The sequence below is a fragment of the Anser anser genome (assembly GCF_964211835.1).
Source record: "Anser anser genome assembly, chromosome: 3".
NCBI classification, from domain to species: Eukaryota; Metazoa; Chordata; class Aves; order Anseriformes; family Anatidae; genus Anser; species Anser anser.
Genome location: NC_139722.1, coordinates 90,358,179 through 90,386,132, shown reverse-complemented (window position 1 = coordinate 90,386,132; position 27,954 = coordinate 90,358,179). Strand labels below are relative to the sequence as shown.

The 27,954-nt window shown below is 33.4% G+C and overlaps 1 protein-coding gene across 1 annotated transcript in view; it reads right to left on the bottom strand.

The window, feature by feature from the left end:
- DNAH8 (dynein axonemal heavy chain 8) overlaps nt 1-27,954 on the bottom strand; it is a 137,797-nt gene that overhangs the window by 34,320 nt on the left and 75,523 nt on the right. Inside the window, exons 51-69 of the mRNA XM_083831975.1 lie at nt 27,188-27,429; nt 26,968-27,108; nt 22,492-22,729; nt 21,504-21,646; nt 18,918-19,052; nt 16,658-16,780; nt 14,774-14,987; nt 14,133-14,242; nt 13,414-13,577; nt 11,228-11,417; nt 10,631-10,753; nt 8,881-9,011; nt 8,399-8,552; nt 7,775-7,939; nt 7,001-7,227; nt 6,483-6,601; nt 3,508-3,611; nt 1,590-1,766; nt 67-234 (exon numbers count right to left, since the gene is read on the bottom strand). Coding sequence (XP_083688101.1) covers nt 67-234; nt 1,590-1,766; nt 3,508-3,611; nt 6,483-6,601; nt 7,001-7,227; nt 7,775-7,939; nt 8,399-8,552; nt 8,881-9,011; nt 10,631-10,753; nt 11,228-11,417; nt 13,414-13,577; nt 14,133-14,242; nt 14,774-14,987; nt 16,658-16,780; nt 18,918-19,052; nt 21,504-21,646; nt 22,492-22,729; nt 26,968-27,108; nt 27,188-27,429 — 3,068 coding nt within the window. The remainder of the gene's footprint in view (nt 1-66; nt 235-1,589; nt 1,767-3,507; nt 3,612-6,482; nt 6,602-7,000; nt 7,228-7,774; nt 7,940-8,398; nt 8,553-8,880; nt 9,012-10,630; nt 10,754-11,227; nt 11,418-13,413; nt 13,578-14,132; nt 14,243-14,773; nt 14,988-16,657; nt 16,781-18,917; nt 19,053-21,503; nt 21,647-22,491; nt 22,730-26,967; nt 27,109-27,187; nt 27,430-27,954) is intronic.

The window sequence follows — 27,954 nt, the reverse complement described above, 5'->3', positions numbered from 1 at the left end:
AAATTCTCTGATATGTAAGATGCTACTTTTGATTTTTAAGAAACACAATTTGAAAACTCTACTTACTTTTAATGATTCTCCCCATGATGGCTTGCAGCAAGGCTTTTCTGGATCCATGGTAACTGGATCTACTTGCTTTTGGAACAGTAACAGACAACAGTCCATGATCCTCATAATTAGGTGAGGAGGTTTTGCAAGTTTTCTAACAGTAGCAATATCCACTGGTCTGATTGTCTATTTCAAGAAAAATATAACAATACTTTGTATGCCTCAATACAATTATCATATTTTCCTATTAAATACCTTGATTTTAATATTGTTTGTCGTACTTTTCTCTGAGGTAAGTTATATTAAGAACATACAAAATATGAGTCACTGGGCTTACTTTAATGAATGTTATATGAAACTTAAATACTTTTAACAAATATATATTTGATGTGAACTTTTTCTCAATGTTAAAGATAGCACTCAAAAATAAATTTTAAATACATAGAACAACAGCATTAACTTGGCAATCTAGGTGACTGAAGAAGAGTATAATAAATTGCAAAGTACTTAATTACAAACACTTTCCTTGGTATAACAGTATTTTGGATTTTTAAGGGTTGTCATAATTTATTCTGAGATAAATTTGATCTATTTTGTTGCTTTCTTAGCTATTATTGGTACGAGATATTGTTATTTTAAATTCTTTTCCTAGTAGCATCACTGACACTTTGCTTAGCTTAATAATATTTCAAACAAAAATAATAAATGATTAAAACTTCTAAACTAAGAAAGTAATTTCTGTCTGCAAAATACATGCATGCCACTGTCTGGAAAGAGTAGTTACAGACAAAATATAGAATCCACAGGATAGTGCAGGAGTACACATATTTTATAAAAGTGTATTTTGTGAGTGGTTTTGAAAGTTTTATTTATGTTGTTATCTATCAGTATAAGAGTAAACAACGCTCACTTTTCCTTACTTTTTCCACTCATTATGGTTTTGTCACATAGCTTCTGGTAAGTGGAACAGAAGTCCTTAACCATGCAATACATTATTGATTTTTGATTTCAGAGCTCTTAAGTTTTTAACTGTTCAAAGGAGAATAATGAAATTAAATTACAGAGTGCAGCAATGCCTCAAAATTCCTTAACTCTGATTCTGATTCTCCGAATCCTCTTTGTTTCTTTTCTCTCCAGTTTTAATGATTTTTTAGTGAAGGCTGACACAGCCTTATACTCCTCTTTCTTAAAAGGAATATACAACTAATTAACTATGAAAAAAAAATTTAAAAAAAATTTAGAACAAGAATTATTCTTTTTAAATCAGAATATCAAGATTATAAATTCTAAATGCATCTGTAACTTTGGGAAAGATTTACGCCTGCCAAAGATCAATTAGTAAGGTAAAAACAGGACAATCACTATAAAATAATCTCTATGTTTTTAGAAAGAAATTGCACACTCCATAGATATCACGTACACTGATAAGCTAGTGTCAGCAGTCAAAAACAACTGACAACTGCATATTGGTGAAACTAGCCTTTCTTTCACTGGTGACTCAAATAGCACAAAGCCAATGAAAATGTAAGAAATTTATTCACATTCAATGCAGCTTCTGCTTCTTCTAGTGCTGGTTTAGCTGCCTCCAGTTTACTTTCTGCTTTCACTTTTTCTAAATCGATTTCATCAACAATTTTTTGTGCTTTATCTTTCACACCTTGGACTTCATTTTTTACTTTAGATGCAGCTTCAGCACTTGCTGTGACTTCTGCTAGTACCTGGAGTTGTTAATAAACACATGAGAAGTACGCATCAAAATGGTGGAAAGAGTGATTAAGATATCAGATACAAGAGTACACAGATATATAAGGATGTTTTAAAGATATATATATAAGGCTAACCCCAGAAATCTGATAAATCATAATCCTATAAAGCATGGAATCAAAATGATTATCATTTGCAGAATCCTCAAAAAGAAAAATTGGAGTAGACCCTCAGCAGGAGTTGGACAGTAAAATTGAATTATTTTTAAAATGGATAAAAGACCTTTCAGTGGCTTTTAAAGCTTGTTTTTTGTTTGTTTGTTTGTTTTTATTCTATGATGGATTTTCATCTGATTTGAATCTATACTTTTGCAATACAATAAGTATTTGTGTTGTTTGTTTTTTTTTTTTCCACAATAATTCTGCAAATAAAGATAAAAATAAAATAGCTAATCGAACTAATGGAGGAATGCAAACTATCTTCATGAATGTTCAGCCTTCCTTTTACTTCTCTAGTCTAAGACAACTCATTTTTAACTAGTCTATTGAAAGAAAAACCCTGTGAATCCACGGAATTGTTATCCATTTGTTTCTTTATTCTTCAGTACATGTATTTTTAGTTCTATTGTGCATGTGACATACAGCTGATGTCAGAATATTTTTTTTTCAGGATTAGCTGTAGGGTCAGCATTAGACCAGCATTCTGAATGCATTTACCAGACATAAATAATGTTCTCAAATAGCTGTGAGAAGAAATGACAGATAAAAAACAAAATCCCTCTTTTTTTTTTTTTTTTGGTCAAATCCAGTTCTGATTTCTACAGGCTCAATACTAAGTGGAAAGAAAAAAATATATGGAATATAAATAATATCACACTTAGTTTAAATAAATATCTGTTCTTTTATTTTCTATATCTATATATACTATATCTATATATCTTCTACTTATGATGACTCATAGACAGTACCCTATTGAAAAAGTTGATATCCCAGAGGCTATGTAAACAATTATTGTCAGACAGCTATTCCAAAATGCATATCAAATACAAATATCTATCATACTCTTGAATTGTGAGCAGTGTCAATTCATCCCTTTTCTGTCATTATTTTCTCTCTTATGAAGAATGCAGGTAGTCCCTCAGCAATCACTGGCAAAAGGTTTGCTCTCTCGTGCATATTATATATGCACCATCAGAATATTATGGTATCTTTCAGAAAACAGAATGCCTAAAGTAATACTTGATTTATACCAGACCGCCAGTCTCATGAATATATGGACACCTTTTTAATGTAAAAACAAAATATGAAACTGAACTAAAGCTGGATGAATTTTGAAAAGCAATTTTGAAATACTGAAGTGCCATTACCATCCATTAACTTATCGGCAAATAAGTGTACTTATAACACCAAATTTAATAAACTTTAGTCAACCACTCACAGAAATAAACAACACATGAAGCAAAAACTGAAGCCCGATGCTTACAGGAGTGGAAAGAAATGAGAGGAAAACAAGGAAGACACACAGTCTTTGAATATGTTTATGAACTCCCACCCAGCCAGTATAATCCCAGCCTCTGTTGTTTCAGAAGTATGTGCTGTACTGACCTGCTGGCACAGGGGCAAAACCTCTATTTAGACCACAATGCACTTTTATTGACTTGTACAAATTATGAGAGACTTCTACCATACCACTTCACCCCACTGTATATCCTAATGCTATCCACTGCCTTTTGCTATTTAGCACTTTAATCCTTACTTCATCTGCCTTTACAGATGCCACAGCCAGTTCCTTCTCCTTAACAGCCAGTTCCTGAGAGAGCTTAGCAACAGATTCACTGGCCTCCATCAGTTTAGACAGACCTATTAATTAAAAGATAAAAATCAGAAAAATGAAAACTATTTTTTCCTAATTACATAATATAATCTAGCTCTGGATATCAAATAACTTGTATCTTTTGCTCTTCTTCAAATTTTCATGATAGAGAAAGTGCATAAAAGTCATACTAACTTGATTGTGCTTTAAATTCACTTTTCATAGACATAAATGACTTCATAGGGTACCAAATGATAATAAACAAGCTTGAGTCTTCAAAAAGAAATCCAAAATTTTTAGTTTTGGTTTGTTATAGCTGTAAATGGTACCTAAAAGTAGAGTGCTGAGGATATGTTGTTTCAAAAAGATATACAGTGATCAGAAAATCAGACTTATACTACACTTGTAACACTGAATTAGAAAATGACATCAATATTTGGATCCATGACTGCCTTCTGACTGGGAGTTCTTTCCAGAAAGTGAGAAGTTACATGGCCCATCTTCAGAGATAATTTTATAGTTAGACTGGATGCTAGTTTCATCAATATGGAATTCAGTATGAAACGTGAGATTCAACCTGCTGAATCTCACACAGCTTTTGTGAAGGCACAGATGACCGAATCCCCAAAGTGGAGTCACCAAAAGTAGGCCGAAAGGTCACAGCAAGATTACAGCCTCCAGCTTCTGCATATTGGAGCTTCTCTTATCTCTGGTGACAGAAAGCACAGAAAAAAAAAAAAAAAAAAAGAAAACAACAACAACAACAATAAATAAAAATGCCTATGCCCACATTGTTCAGGGACAGTCCAATCATACTCCCATATATGCTGAAGCAACAATCTATAGAGGCCTTTTAGCCTTACACAGTTGCTCAAAATGAGAGGAGTTTGTTCCTTTATTCTTATTACATATTCAGTTTGTCCCATGCATCTTTATTTTCTCTCCTCTGTTGCTCATAGATATGAGCTCTGATTTTTGGCTGAGTTCCACATTGAATGCTGAATCCTCTCTAGCTTCTTCTCTCCTCTTCACAACTGAATCTTAAAAATCTTACAGCTTGCCTGGAAGCATTCTCCTCAGCATCCTTTCTCCTTAAAGGCTAGAGTCAGAGCACTCTTGCAATTACACCTTTGATGCATCTCTTATGTGTGGTGTTTTTCTGTTCTCTCTCTCCACTTCTCTGTTACCACATTTTACACAGAAAAGCACTCTCTCCTAGGACGTTTCCTGTTCTCCATCACAGCTGCCTCACAATCAAGCTACTGCCATTCCACAGGCTTTTTATTATTCCTCAACAAAAGACCCATTATTTTGCCATTTTCAACAATAAACTCCAAAGGTATATTCACTAAAGACACTCACTGTGAAACAACAAAAAAAGTTGTTTAAAACATTTCCTTTCCCTAGACATAATTTTTTCCTCATGTGTGTTACAAGATTGTTCATCCAAAGTGACAAAGCAGAAGAAAAGAGTTATTTATATCTTTCAAAATGTGTTGCTTGTATAGATACCACAGGGCTGATGAGCACTCATTCAGTGTACTCAAACCAGGTTCTTTCTAGGAAGCGGTACTAATAATGGAATTTCTCACATTTTTTGCTGTTTTACAAGCATCTTGAGTTGGCCCTGGCATTATTACATACAGCAAAGACATCTCAATAAGGAGATGCAAAAACCAATGTTATCTCAACTGACTTTGACAACATAACATTTAAATCCTCTATCAGGATAATCTCCTAACAGATTGAAACAACTTTCAAGGTTAATCTTTCTAACCTTCTAAATCTTTTTGATATTAAGTTATGAAAGACTAAGGATTAAAGTATGGACATGTGAAATAGCTAAATAATTAATAAAAAACTTTTTGAGATCATTCTGTAAAATGTAGTAAACTGGAGCACATTTGGAGTCAGGAATGACCAAGTGTTTTTGTGATTTTGTAATAAATCTTTTCTATGCAGATGAAACTTTCTAGATTTTATTTTTTAACTGGCATTAGTGTTGCCCATAAACTGACAGATGTGATTTTTCTGAGCATCGATGCTGCAGGAGAAGACAAACATGGTCATCTGTACAAGATCGTTTTGTTTTGAAGATTAGATAAGGAATTAGAGATAATATCACTTGAGAAGCTATTAAAATCTACATGTGAAATTTTCTTGACATCACCGAAGGTGCTTAGACTAGTTATTTTAAATTATTTTTGAAAGCAGAACTGAAGAAGGAATAGCAAAAAAACAAAAACAACTCAAATCTTCAGAGATCTTAGACTTTATCCTCATCAGCAGGACTGATGGTAATGTCTGATTTGTAGAACTAGCAACAGATCTATACAGGGAAATCTGCATTATGTCTACATTATGTGAAAATGATCACTCACTCCTCTATGGACCACTCTGACTCAGCAAACAGGCTGTAAATAAAACATCTAAACATTCTTATTCTATTCTTTTCTTCATGTGAAGTGTATCAGTTGCATCATTAATCATTGTCTAAAAACTATATATTTTTACCTTTCTAAGAAAAATCTTATCATACAGATGTTGCTCTGTTCTGTTAAATTGAAATACAGTATCTTTTTTTAAGATAAAAATCAGGTTTCCTGAGCTGTTCTATTGTTTTTTCAGATTTATAAAAATATGTCTAGATGCAAACTGCAGAAAACTGCAACTGTACTCTTAACCCATTAAGTACTATTCTAAATCTAAAGATTACATCATTTCAAACAGATATTCAAAATTAGAACATATGAGCCATACTTTTCTGTATTTCAGATCCCCATTTATAAAATGACCACATGTAAAAATTGCTCGTTGCTCAGCAGAAATCTGAAATGAGGCACTCAGATTGTATAGCAAGGATTTCCATAGGCAAATCCATATTTCCATAGACATATCTTTATCCACATTTTGCTTACCAATTTGCATACGTTCAGCTTGTTCATTAATACTTGCTAACTTTTCACTATAAACTTCTTTGTAGCCATTGATGAAAGAGAGATAAGATTTAGGTGTTACATAGGCTCTTCTTCGATACCTAAAACATGGTATATTGGCAACATCAACTTTGTACATATTTTCAATTATACCACAATTTGGTTACTTCTAATATGTTGCCAATCTGGCAATAGATGGTAATATAAAACAAGCACTTAAATCAGTCAGAATCTATGTTCTTCATAATGCCAAGTCTCATGTTCAGTTATATTGCTTTTATCCACATAAGCAAATTTAAAGATGACGAATAGTAGGAATGAAGATAACAAACCTGCAATTTAATAGTAATTATTTTTATGGCCTTTGCATATATTGATATAGCACATTCATTTTCATATTAGCCTTAAAAGAGAATTACTGGCTCATAAAACACATTGAATTCAAAAACACTATCAGTAGCAATATTAGGGGGATTATTATATTTATATAAATATATTACCTTTGGAAATAATTCTCACAGCTTTCTGAAACTATATCATGAAAGAGACCCATGGTTTCTACTATTTGTGTTTTAACTGATACAGAGCAGACCATACTAAATTCTGAAAGAAAATAACTGGCTACAGCTACAAGAGCTTCCTTAGGCCATCGACTGAACCAATCCATGGTGCATCCGGATATGAGCCCAGGAAATTTCAAAGAACGTGCACGGAACTTCTCACCAACCTAAAGAGAGTAACACTGTTAATTTAGGATGCAACATCTAAATTAGGTTGATCAAAATATTTAATGTATATAAACAAGTAGTCTATTTTTTTTTCTCACTAATTTTCTATTTAGAACACCCTGCATAGTCTTTTCTGTTAAATATTTTGTTACATTTGCTACATTCAATATTTTAGAAATTTGAAGAAGCTAATGACAAATATGAATCTTTCTTAATATTTCAAAATGAAATTCTTCTTTCAAGTTGCAAGCAAGAATTTCACAAATCTGCATACATTGATTTTAATTAGGCAAGAATACACCAGGAGGAAAAAATGAAAATCAAGCTAACATGAAAAGAGTGATTTAACTTTAAAGTATTTTGCTTTTAAGTTCTGACAATTATACTATTACTTTTATTATACCAGCAATTATACCCCAGATTTTGGTAGTCTTTTAATGTGCCCTTATATCTCCTCAGAAATACAAACCTGAAATAATTCTTTCACAATTTACAGGATAGTTTGCTAATGGAAGCAAGGAAGACAGATATAAAGAAAAAACTTACTGGAGAAAAGCAGAGGACAACGTGCAAGTTCTTCTTTGCCCGAGTTAAAAAATACTCATAAAGATTATCAAATGTAGGAGGACACCGAGGCATCTCTTTTTTCATCACTGGTATTAGTCCTTGGGTGATTTCATCCAGTTCATCCCGAGCAAATAAATTAGAAATCTTTATATAAAATTAAAATTGATAAGAAAATAAATCGCATGGATATAGTTATAGAGTTTGTAAATACTTGTCTGTTTACACCTGTATATCTCTCTGCATATATGCAGTTTAGACATATTAAAAACAAATTTGTTCCTGATTTATACTTCATTTAACTCCATTAAAATCTAAAAATTCTAACTCAGAAAGAATACAGATCTTGACTGGCCAGTGAATCTTCATTTAACAAAAGCTACTGAAATACCCAAGATAATGATTTTCTGGTCTTTTCCTGCCTTGTATTGAAATACAGATACAGGCAGTCCACACCAAGAGCGCTCTTTCTCTTAAATGTTGACACATTTTAGGGTTAATCATTATGAATTTCACAACTTATTATGAAAATAAATAGAAATTAAGGAGAACAGTTTCTCCAGTTTCCTGCTTCTGAAGTACATTGTCTGTCACAATGAGACTTACCTCTCCTGAAGACAGTAGATTATTAACATATTCCAAAAATGACTCCTCTTTTATTTCATTATCAGTGAAAATAAAAGTAATGCTTTTTCCTTCTGCTCCAGCTGTTCTATACAGAAATTTTAAATCATCTGACAGATTGCTTACATTATAGGATCTACAAGTAATAAGAAACATATTGTGTTAGTTCAAAATAACACAGAATACTGCTATTTCCAGATTAGAGTGTTTTACAAATGATAGTGAAAGACCCCTTTGTAAATACACATATTTTGGCTTGGGAATAGCTAACACTTTTCATCTTTTAGAGCTCAAACTTCTTCCTCCAATATTGTACACAAATCAGATATAAATTAATTTTTTTAATTTCCATTTTTAATTGGTCACAAAATGAAAAAGACAATCTGTTAAAAACATACTGTTATTACTGTGTAAAGAGAAAACAGCAGTATAAATTGTATCTATATACTTCTCACATTTCTTACCTGGTTAAAGTGATCTGAAATATTTTATAGCCAGCAATATAAGAGGCCAACCTTGAAAGACTTTGTTTTCCAGAACCACCAACTCCAACAAGTAAAGCATTTCCATATGCCATCCGAATTATCCGGGATATCTGTATTGGAAAAAATAGAATAATAGTACACTGAAAAAAATAAAAACATTCATTAGCAAAATTAAAATTCTGTTATACAACAACTGCATTTAATCGAATTAAACATAAAGAGCATTAAAAGGACACTGAGTTTTGAAGAAAACTTCTCAGAAGAACATTCTTACATTCTTTAGGAATTTTGTGTAACTGAAATGAAAGAGTTCTCTTGTAAGACTATAGAATGATTATGATTAGAGGTATCGATAGGATTTCAATAAAGGAAGACATTTTGAGCTCTAATCTACATCTACATCCTGACTATGTTCAAAACTATAAATTTAAAAAAAAATAATTTAGAAGAATGAAATATACTACATTAATTTTAAGAGTTTGAAATACTTGGATTTTTCAGTTGAAGAAACACTAAATTATAGTTTAACTGTGATCTTTTGTTTTATTTACTTTTAATATTTCCTTTGAGGAAGTTTCATTAATAAGTCTCTCAGATACAAAAGCTGGATTACAAACTTATTATCTAATTGCTTTTTTATTTTTTCCTCCTCAGAACTCCTCTATATACATGACATCTTTCTCAGTTTCATTATCTATTAGCGCACTACTACTCTTGGATGCTACAGTGTCCTTCATTCCTCATATAAATTATGTACAAAAAGAAAAGATGGGCACCTATATCAAGCCTTTGAATTATATTCATTTTCTTCCCTCAAATAAATTAATTTTGGTTTTATATGCAGTTCCTTCTGAGCCTACCTAGACAATTTCTTATTTAGACTTCTATTTTATTATTGTTATGAGGGTGGCAAAATTCATCATCACTGCAGTCACAACAGGGCTTCACCTACTACCACTTGAACTGATTTTTTTTTTTCCCAGTCAGATGCAAAGAAAAGGTAGTAATTTAATTCACTTTAGGTTAACTAGTGAATAATAAAACATCTCTCTTTTTCTTTTTTGGTTTTCATACAGCTTCTATGTGTCTTTCAGTAAACAGACTACCAAATTTAAGAAATTTCTGAGGTAACTAACACATCTTAAAGCAGAGGCACACTGCTTCAAACAAAATCTACACTTAGCCTTTTTTTCCCCTCCAAATTCAATTTTGACTTGGTATGAATTCTTCCCTTATATCTTCCTTTCTGAAAAGGGATTCATTTGATTGTGAACTGAGAATACCCTACAACATTCCACTACACTCCTTATTTATCTCTCTTCTCATCTCTCATCCAGTCAGATTCTACCTCACACTGCTTTGTTCACTTGTCAGGTACAGATACCTTTGAAGTGTCCTCTGAATTCCTAAAGATTAAAAAAATATTGTATATACAAAACAAAAATGTACCTCTTTGTGACCTCACCTTTCCTACTGAGGGTAATCTGTACACTTCTGAACACCCAGAAGTTTAAAAATATATATATAAAATAAGGCATTTATTACAAAATATGCAAAGAGGCAAAATGACTGTGGCTCTTTTCTAGTTCCTTAAAATGGCTAGGGAAAGATGGCAAACAAATTTGGGGATAAGAGCTGCTTTTCAGAATATGCACCCCAAGCACAGCTTGTCCAACTCAGGAGCACTATGGTAATAGTTAAATTAATACAAAAGTAACAAAACCCAAACCTTAATAAGATGTGTCATTGCATCCTTGAAAAACACCAAATCAAGAAATGATCCTCTAATACATTCATTGTATTGTCTCTGATACATTTGCAGTTTTTCACAAAGAAATTCAAAGCTTGGAACCTGAAAGATTACAAATTATTAAATTAAAAAAAAAAAAAAAGATCAGCAACAATGCTAGCACAGCCCTTCAGAACTTAAAATGCTGCTGGCATCTTTATGCATAAACTTGAGTTCTTGTTTGGGGCACACATAATGAAATTATCTTGTTAATTCACTTCAGTGATTGTACCTGTGTGTAAGCAGAATTTCTTTTGCTAATGTTGTAAAAAAAGGGGAAAGGGGAAGGGGAAAGGAGGAATGAATAAAGTACATTTGTATAGCATCATTAACATTAACATATTTTAATATATATTTTTTTAATGTCATGGAAATGACTTATTGCATACTAACCCAAAAATATGTATATACAGATTCACAAAAAATGTGGCAGGTATTCAACAAAGCTTCCATCTGATGTAAGTTCAGCAATATAATGTACTTAATAATTAAAGGAATCCGTCAGTGCTGAGTATTTTAGGTGCAAAATGAAAATACCTCCTCATAAATTTTTGGAGCTTCAAATACAAAATCTTCTGATTCGTCACCAGTTGGTTCGGGTATGTCCCGCAGAAAATCTACAAAATATCGCTCTGTTTGGAGAACAGCTACACCTGTATCCACATATTCTTCAATTACCTTAGTAACAGTTTTATCAAACCATGCTGCATCCTCAGGAGTAATAAATCTAAAAATCATAGATTAGCATAATTTTAAAAAGTTTTAAAATATTAGTTGAATAAGGAGGAAAACATAATTAAATACTTTAAAAAATAACAAATTTTGTAGCATTTCATTGAAAAAATACATATTAGGCAATACATATTAGACAACAGTTACAAAAAATGATTAATCAATATTAACAGAAATTAAATATTTTCAATGTTCTGCAAGTATCATAGCCAGTCACTAGAACAGAGAAAAAACAAACAAAACAAAACACTAATTCTCCAGCTTTTCTCTAGAAGTAGGTAACGACAAACCACTTAATGTCTCAGATGAAAAAGGAGAAAAAAGCTGAATGATTTCCCAAATAACCAGGGCCAAGCTTCCCTTCTATTCTTTTGACCAGCACTGGAATAGCATAATTTATGTTATTACAGTGCTGCCTCTGAAATTGCAATGAGATCAGCAATGGTGAAAATCACCAGAAAACTCTGGCCTTTATTTTTAATATTCTTGGAAAATGATGGATTAGATTTCCTTTTAGATTTGCTGCATTCATTTTATAAACCCATCATACATATCTAAGGAGAGAGGAAAAAGTGAGTAGGGCTTTCAAATTAGAAATTTCTAATTTCAAATTAGAATTCCTCCGGGATATTAGAGCTCATAAAAAGCAATTTTACTTCCTTGGTCTTCACTCCCATTTGTTAATGCAACTTCCCGTGAAAAAGCAGAAGGCACCTGCTAGCTGATTCAGAGCTTTCATGGAAGAAGATGAGGGATTCTAGAAGATACTGGGAGAGATTGTAACTAAAACTGTTTGAGGCCTATATTTTGCTTGGAACTCTTTCTAACACTTACCCATAGTGAAGGACTGTTTTTTCAACCACCAGTTTCAGGTATGTGTAATATATCTCGAAGTTTTATGTATCTTATTTGTTTTGTTTCTGTTTCAATTGAGTGCATGCTAAGGTCCATATGCTAAAGTACATTTATGAGGATTTCACCTTGTCCTTTTATAAGAAGCTTTGTTTTCAAAAGATAATTCTTTGTATCTTTGCTTTTTCCTTTATGTTTGCAGGTTACTGGAATAATAGTGACTAAGCCTGACTGTGCTTAAATACAATGCAATTATGAATCTTAACAGCTACCATGCCAAATTGTTTGCACCAGAACTTTATATACTTGGCATCTTAAAATAAATCCCATTTTAGACTTCTACAACACTGAAAAATATCCACTCATGACAATTCCTAAGCACTTGATATTTCAAGGCCATTAGGTTTAATTAAAAGCAAAAACAGCACAATATGCCTTTTTGTCTATGGCAAAACATTTTTCATTGTTTTCACTTTAAAAAGAAAATGCAGTGTAATGAAATATATATATTTTTAAGTCAACATTTAGCTTTATTGTTTTAATTTAAAAACATTAATTTTATAGTAAATGTGAAGGTCCTTCCTCAGATAAGAAATAATTGTATTAGTTAAAATCCACAGTAGTTGTGGATATATGTTGACTTTTACTGACAGCTACATCACTTCATCTGGAATTTCGCAAGAAATTGAAACACTGTAGACAAAAACATTACTGAATTTTTAAAACATAGAGCTGACAAATATGCTGATTTTATCAATCATTTAATGCAGATTTTGATGAGATGAGCCACTTTTTTAATCACATGAATGTGATAATTTTTCTGTAAGGAGATCAGAGCAATTTTATACTGCAGTCTATGGGCCACTGTATAAATTTAGGACACTGTAAAATCCTCTCTTTCACAGAGGAACTGACTGCATGTAGCCAAAGACAAGTTTGCCAAAAATAAAAATAAAAATAAAAAATAAAAATAGTAGTTTTGAACAGAGTTTCAGTTAAACAGTAGTTGATACCACAATGCAGACATGCAGAATAAGACAACATGTTTCATATTGGCCTAATAATATTTGCCATGTTAACAAATCTAATGTGTATGAGCATAAAATGAATGGTTAAACTTAGTCGATATAAAATGATACCTGTCAGCAATTACTCTAGTACATTCATGTTTAAAAAGTGTTAGAAGGACAGTGCTTCTCATGCATTCTTCTGACTTTATAGTTAACATTCCTTGCCAGATTCTAGAAAGGTCTCGAAGGTTGAATATATAGTGGAATTTAGATGGTGTAGGCAGCATCTTTGTCTAAAGAAAAATATTGTTAATATTCAAGATCAGTAGCACTTAGAAAGAAATGAGAATTAAAACTTGTACATTTATAAATAAACATTTACTTATTAAAATGAGAAAAAATAACACTAATTTTCACACGTAATAGTTTGGGCAAACTCTTTCTAAGAAGTCATCAAAAATACCTGATCTGTTTGGAGGCATGATCTAGCACTAAATGTAAAAGCCCAACTCTTAGAACATGTAATTATTATCATATGTTACTCTGGGCTTTATAAATTAAAAGTGATCAATTATAAAGAATTTAACACCCTGTTCCTAAGTTGTAGTGATTAAAGCTTCGGGTAACATGAATAAAACTATAGGAATGAATGAACTGATACAGCCATTCATCTATCTTACATACTAAAATCTAGTATTTTCCAGATTCTTTCTCCAACAATTTTTTAGCTCATCTTTCTCCTGTTTTCTTCTTGCTACAGATATGTTCTTAAGGAATATTTGCCTAAATTACACTAGCAGGCACTCTTTTCAGACTGATAATGATAAAACTTTCCCTATAATTTATACCTTTGTCCACTGCCACAATATTCTACCCGTCGGGATCAATTTTTTCACCATATCACATACTTCAGGACTGAAATTTCTACACGAATGAAAGTATCCACAACCAATAACACCTTAAAAGATAAAGTGGAATAAACAATTAATCTCAAGGTGCAGGATATAATAAGGTAAATTGTGAGCAATATTCCAAAAATATAGTTAAAACTAGTTTGCTTTTAAATTACAGATCAAATATCAAATCAGTTGTCTCTCTCATCCATGGCTTTTCTAAACAGGTGGCATGGACATCTGTTGGTGACTGCTAAGATTTAACAATATACTGTAGTGACAAAGCTAAAAGAATGTCAGCAACAGACGGTTCTTCAGGCAATGCAGATGTACTACATATTAACATTATTAATTATAATCTTCCAGGAAATCACCATTACTTTCTGATTTTAGACAAGCAAAATCATTAATAAGAAAGATAAGCATTTAGAGGGGTTCATTTCTGTTCCATGGCGCTATTTTGTTGTAATACATCTTCAATTGTTTCACTGGAAGCACTTTACATTTGCATGATGAGAGAGAGAGAACATAGTATTATAAGTTTTATATCTTTTTTTTTTTTTTCAAATCCATGCTAAAACAAGAAAAAGAAGTACCAAAAATTTTGTCTATGGATGCATTGGATGGCAATGTACAATTGAATATACAAAACTGTCTTTTTAAACGCTGGGGAATATCATTACGGCCTCCTCCTGGATGTATCATTGCTGCTATTAATTGCACATCTACAATTGTAGTGAAGTCTCCAGGCTTATCCAAGCTGTACATTCCTTTCATTTCCATCATTTGACGAACAATTTCATTTGTTACCTGTAAGTTTATGTAGCACACACATTAGGAAGGCAAACCAAAACATACTCTGTGATAATTTAGTTTATTCTTGTAACCTTACCATTAATCCCTAGAGAATTTTAATCTAAACTCAGACTAAATTATGTTCCTTAGTCATATGGAAGATCTTGGTTTATGTGATTCTAAAACCAGAAATATTCTTTCAGAGCAGGACTACCACATAATATGTAACAAAATGTGCACGTATGTGTTCCATATTTTGCTATTAGGTATTCAGCTTCAGAGTTTCAAATCGTGTACTTTAGTTCTCCCTTGGGAATCCTTTGAAGCAAAACATCTCATTCTTTTCTGAGACAGGAATCTGCTTATTCTGAAAAGACTATTCACTCTGTATTTTACTCTACAGCACCTGTATGGATCTGGAGGCACCAGAGAGTTGCCACTATAGCAACTGCTCCAACAATAATTAGCAAGCCTTATGTGCTCCAGCAAAGCCATGAAGTGCAACAGGGCACTGATCACAAACCATCATCCCATAAAAAATATTGGAGAAATGTCTTGGGGCCATGATGAAAGATGGAGATCCTTCCATAATGGAGATTCTTCCTATTACTGAGTAAAGCCTGGGCCTGTGAGGATTTTGCCTCAAACACAGCCACTTGCCCACATTATAGACTATGGTCAAGCAGCTCAGTACTGTGAATTATTTAATGCTAATTTAAATAATAATAATAATAATAAAAAAAGGTCTTAAGTGCAAGCAAATAATGCAAACCAAAGAATTGATATAGGCTAGCATTTAGGTAAAAGACCAAATTGCAGTTCAGAGGGACTAAAAACACACACTTGGCTTCAATTTTTACAAAAATAGCTTTCTAAAGTGAAGAAAATGAACTATTCAGACTACACAAATTCACTTAGATCCATACTGCCACTTAAATATTTGTTCAAGCCCACTCTCATAAAGAGACCTACTCCCCATACTATAAACAAACCAACTTAATGCTGTAATTACTCTTAACCCAAGCTCAGAGTCTCACAGAAGCCAGACAGCCAGAAGATTCAAACCTGCGCATAGACACTGGGTCTCCCATTTATTAATTTACTCTGAGCAAATTGAAGAAAGTAAAGGTAAGCATACCGGCCCTTTACATTAAAATAGCTATTCCAGAAGACCTAGCATCTTGGTCTAGAAAGACTTCAGACCTACTGTGGGAAGGAACTATTGAATACTTTTGCCTTATTTGGGATCTGTGTAGGCATATGAATGCTACAAACCCAAACTGTAGACAATGGCTCATCAAAAGCCAAAAATATTTAATCCAGTTTGCAAGCCAATTTGTTACCTTTGAAGTTGAACACAGCCTTTATTACTTTTTGCAAGGTATCACACTTCTGTTTGGTAGGAAGTTTGCTTACTGGTGCTCTCAAATTAGTGTCAAACTTTAACTTAATAATACGGTATTTTAGTACAGTGATGCTTTTATTTAGTCTTAGAAAAATATAAGAAAGTGGAAATAATGTAAGAACCTGCTTCTTTTTTTCCTTCCATAAATACACCATAATTAGAAAGCATTACCAATAATTAATAGTAAATTAAAATGTTGAGTATTTTGAGTCCACAGACTCCTATATATATGAAAAAATAGCAACAGTATGATAATAAATTGTACTAGTTAACAATGTACCTGATCTCCCCATTCATTGATAATTGGCATATTGATATCATCAATGAAGACAGTCATTTTTCTGCCTCCAGGAGGTCCATAAGTACTTCCAACACGTTTGTCCACATAACTCTCTATTGTCCTCTAAAAATTAAAGAAAGTCCTTGTTTTTTATCTAAAGCAACAATATTTAAAATGTATTGTTAAAAAATAAAAAAGTGCCACCTTACTTAACCAATGATTTCCTCTTCTTTCCTCTTTCAGCTTTCATTTTGAAGGAAATCTATCTATTTACAGTATGACAGCAGACCATACAAAGGCAACTTAGATTCCTTTTACAATAATTTCCCAGATGTCTTGTAGACTAAGTAATGCAGTATTTTAACATTTTGGTGGCAAAAATCTTTTACAATTAGTTTTGAACTGAATAAGAAGCAAGATGCGATAGACAAATAAGATGCTGATATTTAATTAGAATACATTTTCAAAGCTCTCAGCTCAAAAGTTTTTCTAAAGGTACTTGGACTTTTAGAAACAATGGCAGAAAAAGACCTTAAAAGATGGTAGAAAATGTTTTCCTTAGACAAATAATTGTTTTGGTTTTATAAGCATAACTGTTGTTCTATATGAGGAATATGGCATATACTGTGATAAAGATAGAAGTATTAATAACATTTTTGGAAATATCGCAAACAGAAAACAGATACAAGTTTTATCCAATGGCTTTCACCATGGAAAATATTTAACTCAATGTTCTATGATAAATGCATATAGAACATTCTTAGCATTAATACGTCATTTTGGAGACATTTAATTAAAGTGAAACTGCTAAGAAACAGAAAATGATTATATTAGAAAATAAAAATTTTGTTTCACAGCTATCACATCTAAAATCAACCTGTCTTTCAAATACCCTCAGAATGACAACTCAAACTTCAAAAACTATCTTGAATGCAGCTCTTTCAACCGTTTGGAAGTATTTCAACTGTTTTTTGTTTGTTTTGTTTTTTGTTTTTTCCCCCAGTTACATTTCTCTCTTGGAAATCAGTAGAGTGAACTATGTACTGAACTAGCTAGCTGAAAACAAAAAGCATATCTTCAGAGGTATCACAGGACTGTAGCAGAGACGAGGCACAATAAGTTCCTTTCATAGTGTCTCTGTACCAGACAGGAGGAAGTCTGGATTTTGTTTTTCAGGACAGTAATGTTCTAGGGACCCATAATATACTAAGTGAAGGACACTGAGACAAAGATACTGACTGTTCAATTAATCTTGCATGCATGAAAGGATGCCTGCCTTATTCTGCTTCATAGTTTAATATATACACCATGGCCAGACATCTTACACATAACAGAAAAGCCCAGCAGGTGTTCTATGAGTTTGGAATTTAAAAAAAAAAAAAAAAAAAAGGAAAAAAAAGAGAGGGAGAGTGTGATTGAAGTTATGATTTCTCACCATTTTTTTAATACCATTTTGAATTAGCTTCTTAAAAACAAATACTGGATTTGGGGATGGAATTTGTAAAACCTGCTTCATGAGCAGACTTTTCAATTAAGAAATCTTCCCCGATGATTACTCTCCTACCAGAGCATTCTCACCATGAATTCATTGCTTTCAAGAGGTAATGAAGCCAACTAAACTTACAGGATCACATCCTAGCAAAACAGTATTGAATCAGAGTGCTGTGGTATAAATCATCCTTTCTACCACTTGAAAAGCTATCTGTAGTATTTGTGTCTATTTATATGGATTTTTTGCCGTTCTTTTGGGAAAGGGAAATCTTATAAAGTTGCAGTGCTAGAGGACCCTTAAAGATTAGATCGTTGTACTAGTCACTCCTGAACTGAGGAGAAATAAGATGATCTAGTATTTGAAATCTGTTTTTTTTTATTATTATTATTAAACTATATATATATATGATTATAAACTACTGAATCAGGAAAAAAATGATGAATTATAAACAAAAAAAAATCATTAGTCTAAAGAGAAATGAAAAATTTTCAGCAAAAAAATAAATGAAGAATATTAAAAAATGGATTCTTAGAATTACATAAAGAAAAAGCACTCAGTAATCATGCATCTATATGAGTTAACATATTTTATTCTGCTCTGAAAAAAAATATTTTTATAGAATTTTCTGAAGTTTTTAAGGGACTTAGAGGAAAAAAAGTTCCTTTAAACTTTATTTCTATATCACTTATTTTATCATCAGAATTAAGTACATTTAAATATTTAGCAAGGACATAATAAACAAGATTTGTTTAAAAGTTATATTTTTACCTGAAACATAAATGGTTCTGTGGCAGATGAAAAGTTTAGACATTTTGACAAATGTTCTTCTGGATCATACTTCTTCAAGTATGCCTTGATCATGACTGTCTTTGCAGTCCCCTGTTCTCCTATGAGCAAAACTGCCTGCAATAGACATTTAAATAGTGCAAGTAGTATCAAAACTATTAACTAAGTATGCATAACAGAATTATTTTAGAGAAAGGGATACTTTCTGTGCCTAATTTTAAAGGATATATTATTCTGATAGTTTTTCTGGGTCTCCATATGCAGTTACACAGTATGTATTTTCATCCCATTTCAACTCTCCAACACAAATTAGTTATTGAGTCAAAATAGGAAGGATTAAAGTGAGAATGTACTAGAGGGTTTACTTGTGTTTTTTTGTTGTTTTTTTTTTTTCTTTTTCCTTTTTTTTTTTTCTCCGTTGCTTGATGCCTTCTACTTTCTAACACACGCACTACAGCAGTCTGCAGCAATCTCTTGCAGTGTATGACCCTGGGAAGACTTTTTTATGATGGAAAGTAGTCTCGAACGTCTAATTTGAATGTAATCTTTGGTGACGTGCTTGTGATGGAAGGACAATTCTTTCTTCCTGGTATTGTCCTGAAACCAATTACACAATTGCTAAAAGAGATATTTTAAAACAGATATTCTAGAGGTCAGATCAGAGTCAGCTCCAGTCGGCTCCAAAAGGGACCTGCTGCTGGCCAGTTCTGAGCCAGTAAGTGATGTTGGTTGTACCTCTGGGAGAGCAAATTTAAGAAAGGGGAAAAAAAACTGCTTCACAACAGCAACTGGAAGAGAGGAGTGAGAAACAACCCTGAAAACAGAAAGGTCAGTGGAGAAAGTGGGCAGGAGGTGCTCCAGGTGCTGGAGCAGCAGTTCCCCTGCGGCCTGTGGAGAGGCCCCTGGTGGAGCAGGCTGTCCCCCTGCAGCCCATGGGTCCCACACGGAGCAGATCTCCACGCTGCAGCCCATGGAGGAGCCCCCGGTGGAGCAGGTGGATGTGGCCTGGAGGAGGCTGCGGCCCATGGAGAGCCCCCGCAGGAGCAGGCCCCGGGCTGGAACTGCAGCCCGTGGAGAGAAGCCCACACAAGAGCAGGGAGTCTGGGGGGAGCTGCCACCTGTGGGGGACCCGTGCTGGTGCAATTTGCTCCTGATGGATGGACCCCGTGGTATGGAGCCATGTGGGAGCAGTTCTTGAAGAGCTGCTGCCTGTGGGCAGCCCCCGCAGGCTCAGTTCGGGAAGGACGGCATCCTGTGGGAGGGACCCCACGTGCAGCAGGGTCAGACTGACCGTGAAGGAGTAGTGGAGATGAAGAGCCAGGGACTGACCGCAGCCCCCATTCCCCGTTCCCCTGTGCTGCTCAGGGGGAGGAGGTGGACGAGGATGGGTGGGGGGAAGGTGTTTTTAGTTTGATTTTAGTTCTTACTGCCCTGTCTTCTAGTGAAAGGCAATGAACTATATTAATCTTCCTATGCTGAGTCTGTTTTGCCAATGACAATAATAGGCGAGTGATCTCCCTGTCCTTATCTCAACCCTTGAGCCCTTTTCATCGTATTTTCTCCCTCTTTTCCTTTGAGGAGAGGGAGTGAGAGAGCAGTTATGGTGGAGCTCAGCTGCCTTGTAGGGTAAAACCACCACAAATATCTTCTGAGGCATTGACCTTCAGAGATTTACCATGTTTCTAAATATCAAGATTTTGTGTGTTTTTATAGTCTGATACATCAAAGGGACAGCCAAATTATGGCCTCTGGAACAGTTTCATCAAACCCAAGTAAAATGTTTTGTGTCCAAATCCCAGAATTTCACAGAAAAGCCAAATTCCAGCACTGGCTCATACACTTGATGTATTTCTAATATTGGTTCCAGATATTGAGATGAGAGTATACTGACTTGTACCTCACAGATTGGCATGTTTCCATGGCAGGTTGCTAGGGCTGTTAATAGCATTGTGCTAATGCAAATGTTTTTGGTGGTGGTGATGGTTGGTTTGTTTTTTCCAGATTTTCCACTGGGCAAATAGGCCTATATATGTTTAAATAACTATTGTTTGATGTGGTCTGTGGCCCATGATTGGACCTAATTGGTAAAATCTGTATAAGAAGTCTCCTTTTCTGTAGTCATGGCTACTGGTATTAACTACAGTTTTCTGACTGAGAGGAAAAAAATACAGTAAAGGTTAGTAATTTCATGTTTATCATAAGCTGACTTGTGAAGTCTATTTTCCTTATTTCTCTATTCAAGAAAGCATAAACTGGAAAGAGGAATATGGTGTAACAACTAGGGAAAAGGTTTTATGTCTTCCTCCAAGAAAAATGATGCATTGTTGGAGTTAAACTTTTATGAGAAAAAAATGCCTTATTAAGTGGATATTTAACATGTTGGTTTTATTTTTTCTCTGAACAGAAATAAGTATAGAGAATTCACGTCAAGGAAACAAAAATAGAGTAATAATGATGCAGCTGGCAAGCAATACTAGAGACAGAGAATATGAACAATGATTGCAACTCCAATTACTTTATAAGTAAGTTTCTATTTATATACACTTAAATAAGTAATCCTGCACTTACTTTGTGTTGCTTTGCAATTGTGTTTATCAAAAACTGTGTTCTGACATTGTCAACATTTGGAACCAGAATAGATGCGTAGTCTGGGACACTATCTGTTGGATAAACATATTCCTGAACATTTTTACTCCAATGTTCCCAGTCACCTGAAATGACAAAAAAAATAAATAAAAATAAATAAATTCCTAGAGTCAACATTTTGTTAGTACAAAAAAAAAAAAAAGAATCCAACTAAATATATATGTACTACTAAAATTTATAGATAGCTTCCTAAATAAAAAGGCCAAAATAATGTTTACTTGGAAACATGTTCTTACTTTATTGATGAAAAGGTATAGAATGTGAAAATATGGATTGTGTGTGATTACACTAAATCAACATTGCTTGCAAAATAATCTAGATTTGGATAAATGAGAAATAGATGCATTAATGTGAGAAAATACTACGAAAGAACAATAAATTCTTTGTAAATTTTGTTGTGTGTGTAATTTAAACTATAAATTATTTCTGGAAAATATGACACTATTTGAAGTCATAAAATTTAAGATTTATTGCTGATCATCATACATGGATAAACAATGATTATGAAGTAGAATTTAAATCAGATTATATATTTATCAAAAAATTCTAGCTGTGAGGAAATTAAGTATAAACATAAAAATAATTTAGGCTAGAACAGCCTAAGCATAAATTACCTAAAAATTGTAGACTGTTTAACGATAGTTAATAGAGAAAAAAAATATGTGCAAATGAAACTAGAAACAAAGGAAAAAATACTACCAATGAACCACCAATACTACCAATTCTTGGTTTCTAACATCTCACCTTGACAAAGCTGATGCATACAGAATCTGTGTTACTACTGTACTGTCAAAATCTGTGCTTCAATTACCAAAGAACTAGGTCTAAATTAGTAATTTTAAATTTCAAATGAGCTATATTCAGTTTTAAAATGCCAGTATAAAAAAAGACTGCCAATGCTTTTTCTTACCATAATCAGTAACATAAAATTCATACATCGTTTGACTGGTGCCAGGGGGGATTTCTGGCAAATCTAATTTGTTATCATGAGCTCTAATGAAGGCTTCAAGTTTATCTCTGCTGTCCAACTCCAAAAGGGCACCTAAACTCCACATTATTCCAAAGGAGAACAATTTATGCAGATGAGATATAGTTGATAAACCACCTTCTTCCTTCGATGGAATCAAGCCCTCCAGAAGATTAATAGACTGAAAATATTGTAAAGTATTATGCATTAAGAAAATATTATATAATCATTTTTTATTTTTACACATACATACTTACATTTATATGCATTTATATGTATTCAAACTTTAAATTATAAATTGAAAATACAGATTACCAAAGAATAATATAAAATTCAGAACTACAAAATCAAGAAAATAGATTAAAAATATTTAATCTATTTGTTATTATTTATTAATGTATTATTATCAATTTTTATTATTAATCATTATTGTTAACTTATTTATTTATATTTATATAAACCTGGACAAAATTTTCAAAATTACTTAAGTACTTTGCTAGTCAAATATCCTTTTAAATTATGCCTACCTGATAATGTAACTTAAGATCTAGAGTAACAGAACAACATTTTAAGGGTATTTATAATACCTAGTGGGATATTCAGAACTCCAAAACTAGGTGGCCTTAATTAAATATTATAATGTATGTGCCTCCTCAATTCTGAAAATTCCTCAAAGCATCTCTTGCATTAAAATTCTTTTAAGCGTGGAAGAATTTTCAGTTACTTTCCAATGTATTTATTTAAATTATAGTCAAATATTGCATATAGCACATTAACTTCCATTTTGTGTAAAAAAAAAAAACAAACACAAAACAAACAAAAAAAACCACACAAACAAACAAAAAACTTCTAAATATCCAATTTTATGATTGCTTCCCTCTGTTTTTAAGGAACTGGATTCCAGAAATCTAGTAACTTGCTATCTATGTCATCACTCACAAAACCAGATGTTTATTTTGACTGTCTTACAGAACATCACTCATATTTCCTTTCAGTACAAATCAGTGTCAAATACATTGCTTCAAAATATTTCTTTCTAACAGAGAATCAGATTTTCAGTCAGCTTCTGGAATTAGTATTCTTTATGCTATTTTGGATCTCAATCTCATACTGAAGTAGGAAGTAATGTAGTAATATATACATATACATATATATACACATTATATATATAAAATGCAGCCTAAGGACATAAGTAGTTAGAATACTTTTTATTAATTTAAAACCCAGTTTAAAAAAGATGATTAACCAATATCAATTATAGTTAATAACGTTAAAATAATGCCACTACTTTTCTTTGGGAGATGATTGATATGTTATCTAATTATTGCAGATACAGGCTTTGTCCCAGTTTATCTGAACATAATCTGTTTGTCCCCTCAAACATAAGCACAATTGCAAAGTTTTACATGATGCTTTGGCTCTTAGCAGTATTCTGTAACAATATATATATATTTTTTTAAGAAAGAAAACAGATAAAGATAAACTGACTCATAAAAATACCACAAATGGTTGTAACAGATCAGATGAAAATACCAAGTGGACTCTTTTCGAAGACCAAAAACAAACAAAAAATATGATACATCCTAGTGGTACTTTCTTGGGTTGCAGTGGTACTGACAGTGGTACTTCCTGCTGGTACTCTGTGCAACTTAGGTCTTTCTGTACCAAATACACTTTTTCTAGGTTTATTAGTCCTCTATAGATTTTTCTACCATGAAAATATCAGGATTGCTCTTGAACGTACATAAACTTTTACCATCCATAACACCCTTTGGCAAGATGTTCCATTGGTGTGCTATATATGGCACTGAACAGTTTGTTTTATCCTGTGCAAGCCCCTTCATGAATTTCATTTGCCATTTTATTACCTATTTATTCAGTCCCATAAAGTCTGTCTATAGTTCTTCATGGTTAGCTGTTTTGTCCTTACCACCCTCAATAATTTAGTGTCATCAGTAAACTTCTTCACCTACAACTTTTCCAAGTTTTTAATGGACATTTTGAACAGAACTAATCCCTGCACGGGTACCTCAGGACCAGTGGTAACATCTCTCCTTTGTAAAAACTGATCCTTTACTTTAATCATTGATTTCCTTTCATGTGATCAATTATTTAGCTGTAAATAACTGCCTGTCTTCTGCTATGACTGCTTAGTTACATGAAAATCTCTGGTAAAGAACTCCACTGAACACCTTTGCTCCTTCAGGCAGACCGTATCAATCAGACCATCCTTAGCTACAAGTTAATTGACTTTTCCAATAGGCTTATAAGACAGGATATCCCTAAACAAAAACTACATGAATCTTCTAAGGTAAATTTCGTTTGTCAATGTAATGAGGTGGGTCAGAGGAAGGTGAACAGTCAAAACGCAAATATAAAAGTAAAAAACAGCAGAAAAAAAAATCTAGGATAAACAGTAGAATATATATATAGTTAGAAAATCAAAGACAGTGGAAATTGCAAGAAGGAAGGCAACAGTGGAATCACTTTTACATAATACTATTATAAGGTAATTATACCCTTAGGATTGGGGCAAACAAAAGAAAAACACCGTTAACAGTGAATGCTAACAAAAAACAGATAATCGGGTACATGTGTTTGAGTGGGTGAACATTCAAAACTTGACTTCTGAACTCTCGGGTACAAGTCTGCTACCTGCAACTGATCTGGGGTGTAATTTTTGATAATACCTGGGCTAAACAAAATTGGAATATCCTGAATCCTGCAGTTAGTAAAAAGACATGAGGTAGATGCACCAGTCAGGAAGCCGATCAGGTACAGTGCTTCTTAGACCATTTATGGGAAAAGTGGGACCTTGAAATTTGGGGAAGAAGAGGTGGTACGGAAGAAAAAGGGTTCCCAAAATGAAGTAGTCTTGGAAAAAAGGGAGTGCAGAAAGAAGGATGTTAAGATCATGGTTGGAGGAAAGAACTTGGAAGTGGGGGAAGATCCTGTAGAGATCAGAGAGAAAAAGCTGAATAATGCCAAGGGACTTTTGTCAAGTAATGCCCGATCCTGGTAGCTGCAAGTGGCTGCTCAGCACAGAACTAATGAGACTTTTTGCCGAAGCCTCCCACACCAAGAGCAAAATCCCTGCTGGGAAGAGGAATTGAACATAATACTGGAGGGTGGAAGCAAGTGAGTGTCTGAATGTATAAAGTTATCAAGTAGTGTAAAAGGTCTGATCTCACTAGATCTTAGGTAAGCACCAGCATGGAGATCCAGTGTGGGTTATTTACTGTCACACCTGTGACAGAAACTAGAGATTTGCATCACAGGAAGAAATATTCAATACAGGTTAAATCAGGGAAATATTTCCCTATTCGGGAAGTGCAAGCAATCAACACTAAAAAAAGAAAAAAATACTACATGAATTCAAAGGTCTCACAGATAAAAAATGCAGAAGAAAAAAATATTCTCTCTTTGTAGAAAATTTGTGGAGAACACATCTACTTTTTTTTTATCATCATAAATGAATGAATTACATAGTTTCTGCCTGTGGTCTTCAATTCCATAGATAACTTAATTCCATTTGATACTGCACGTAGTTAATCTTTGCAGCATCAATTGTGGCTATTAATTTGCAGCAAAATACTTCCAACTATTGAACATCTGAAGCTAAATCCCTAATGGACAGTAAAGAGATACTAGGTTCTAATTGGGTACTTTAATATTAATTGTAGTGTTAGCCAAAATATTACCTTGTCTACTCTCTTATTCAAAGTCGCTACTGATTTTTTTTTTTTAATGAGACTGTCAATATAAAGCTGAGATTACATGGACCAATGCAGAGTCTGGAGACTTAGAATCTGCACATGACAACTGATTCATAAACAAATCAGCTGGAGACATGCAGTATAGGACTTGCAATCTTGCAATATCCACCAAGCAAATAATTTTTATTAATAATAAAACACTGATTTGATCCCACTCAAGGAAGAACTGCAATTGATAGGAAGGGAGAAGCAAAAATTATTATGCTGAACTTGGAAACATTGACTGACAGGATCATAGCTACTACATCTGGATAAAAAGATAATTAGAATTATTCTTTGCTGTCTCTGCTGACAGTACCAGTAAGGTTGGTCTGACCCTTACAGCAATATGTTTGGTATTTAAAGAATTGGAATGAGACCACAAGCTTAAAAAACACGTACTTCTGAAAACCTTCTAAAGCTTGCAAAATCCAGTCAACAGAAGATTAGCCTATATAGAAAGCAATAAGGAGAAGTAAAAGTTTATTTTGCACACCCCTAACAGTTCCTCTTGTATTCCCTAAGAAAGAAATACTGAGGTTGTGGTTTCCTATGTCAGAAACAATCTTTTCAAATGAAATTTTATTGATATCGAATGTTCATTTTGCTATTTTTCCACACTTACTATGTCAATTCATACAGACTTACACAGTATCTGTTTTACCTGCATAATGTAGTTACATTCCAGAAGCTCCATTTTGGGATTAAGGTTTAGTTTCATATACGTATATGCTGGTTCAAATATTCTATCATACAAACTTTGTAAAACTTCAGCTTCTTGAGGAGAACGTTTTTTCAGCCATGCCTGAAAAACATCCACATTATTCTTCTGTATAAATATATAACAAGGTAAAGTTAGGAGTAGCCAGCAATGGTAATCTTACTTGCAATATCGGTCTCCAGCTGAGGGCAGAGGAACTGATATAGACCATACCCATTCGAGAAACTGTGGCTGGAGAGGCATTCTCAATGTTGTGGACTTCAAATAACAGCTTACATGTAGGGGACATAGGAATTCGATCTCCATTTGCTAGAGTGAGGGTCTTGTTATCATCCAAAACTGAATTTAGATTCTCAATCCAGATTGCATCTACAGGACCATCTAAAATCAGAAACACATTTTCACCTGGAAAAAAAAAAAAAAAAATACATGGTTCGTATCCTCATGCTTAAAGAACATTGAAAATGCCTCAGAACTTAAATAATGTATAAAAATAAATTTTGCTTACTGTAAATTCTGCTGTCTCCACACATACTCATTACTATATTACTTGAACACCCAGTTAAGATGCCATTTTTGAAAGAAGCAAATGAGGGCTTTTTCATATCTTTATAATGTACATTTTGCCTTTTCTGGCTGCTGGACACCCAGCCAACCACTTTCTCACTCTCCCTCCTCAACAGGACAGGGTGAGAAAATAAGACGAAAATGCTCATGGGTTGAGGTAAAGATAGAGATCACTTGCCAACTACCATCATGAAAAATAGACTTGACTTGGGGAAAATTAATATATAAAATTACTATTTATAGAAAGGATATTAAGATACGCAGTCTACAACTTCCTCACGAGGGGGAGTGGAGAGGCAGGTGACCTATTCTCCGTAAACACCAGTGATAGGACTCATGGGAACGGTGTTAAGCTGAGGCAGG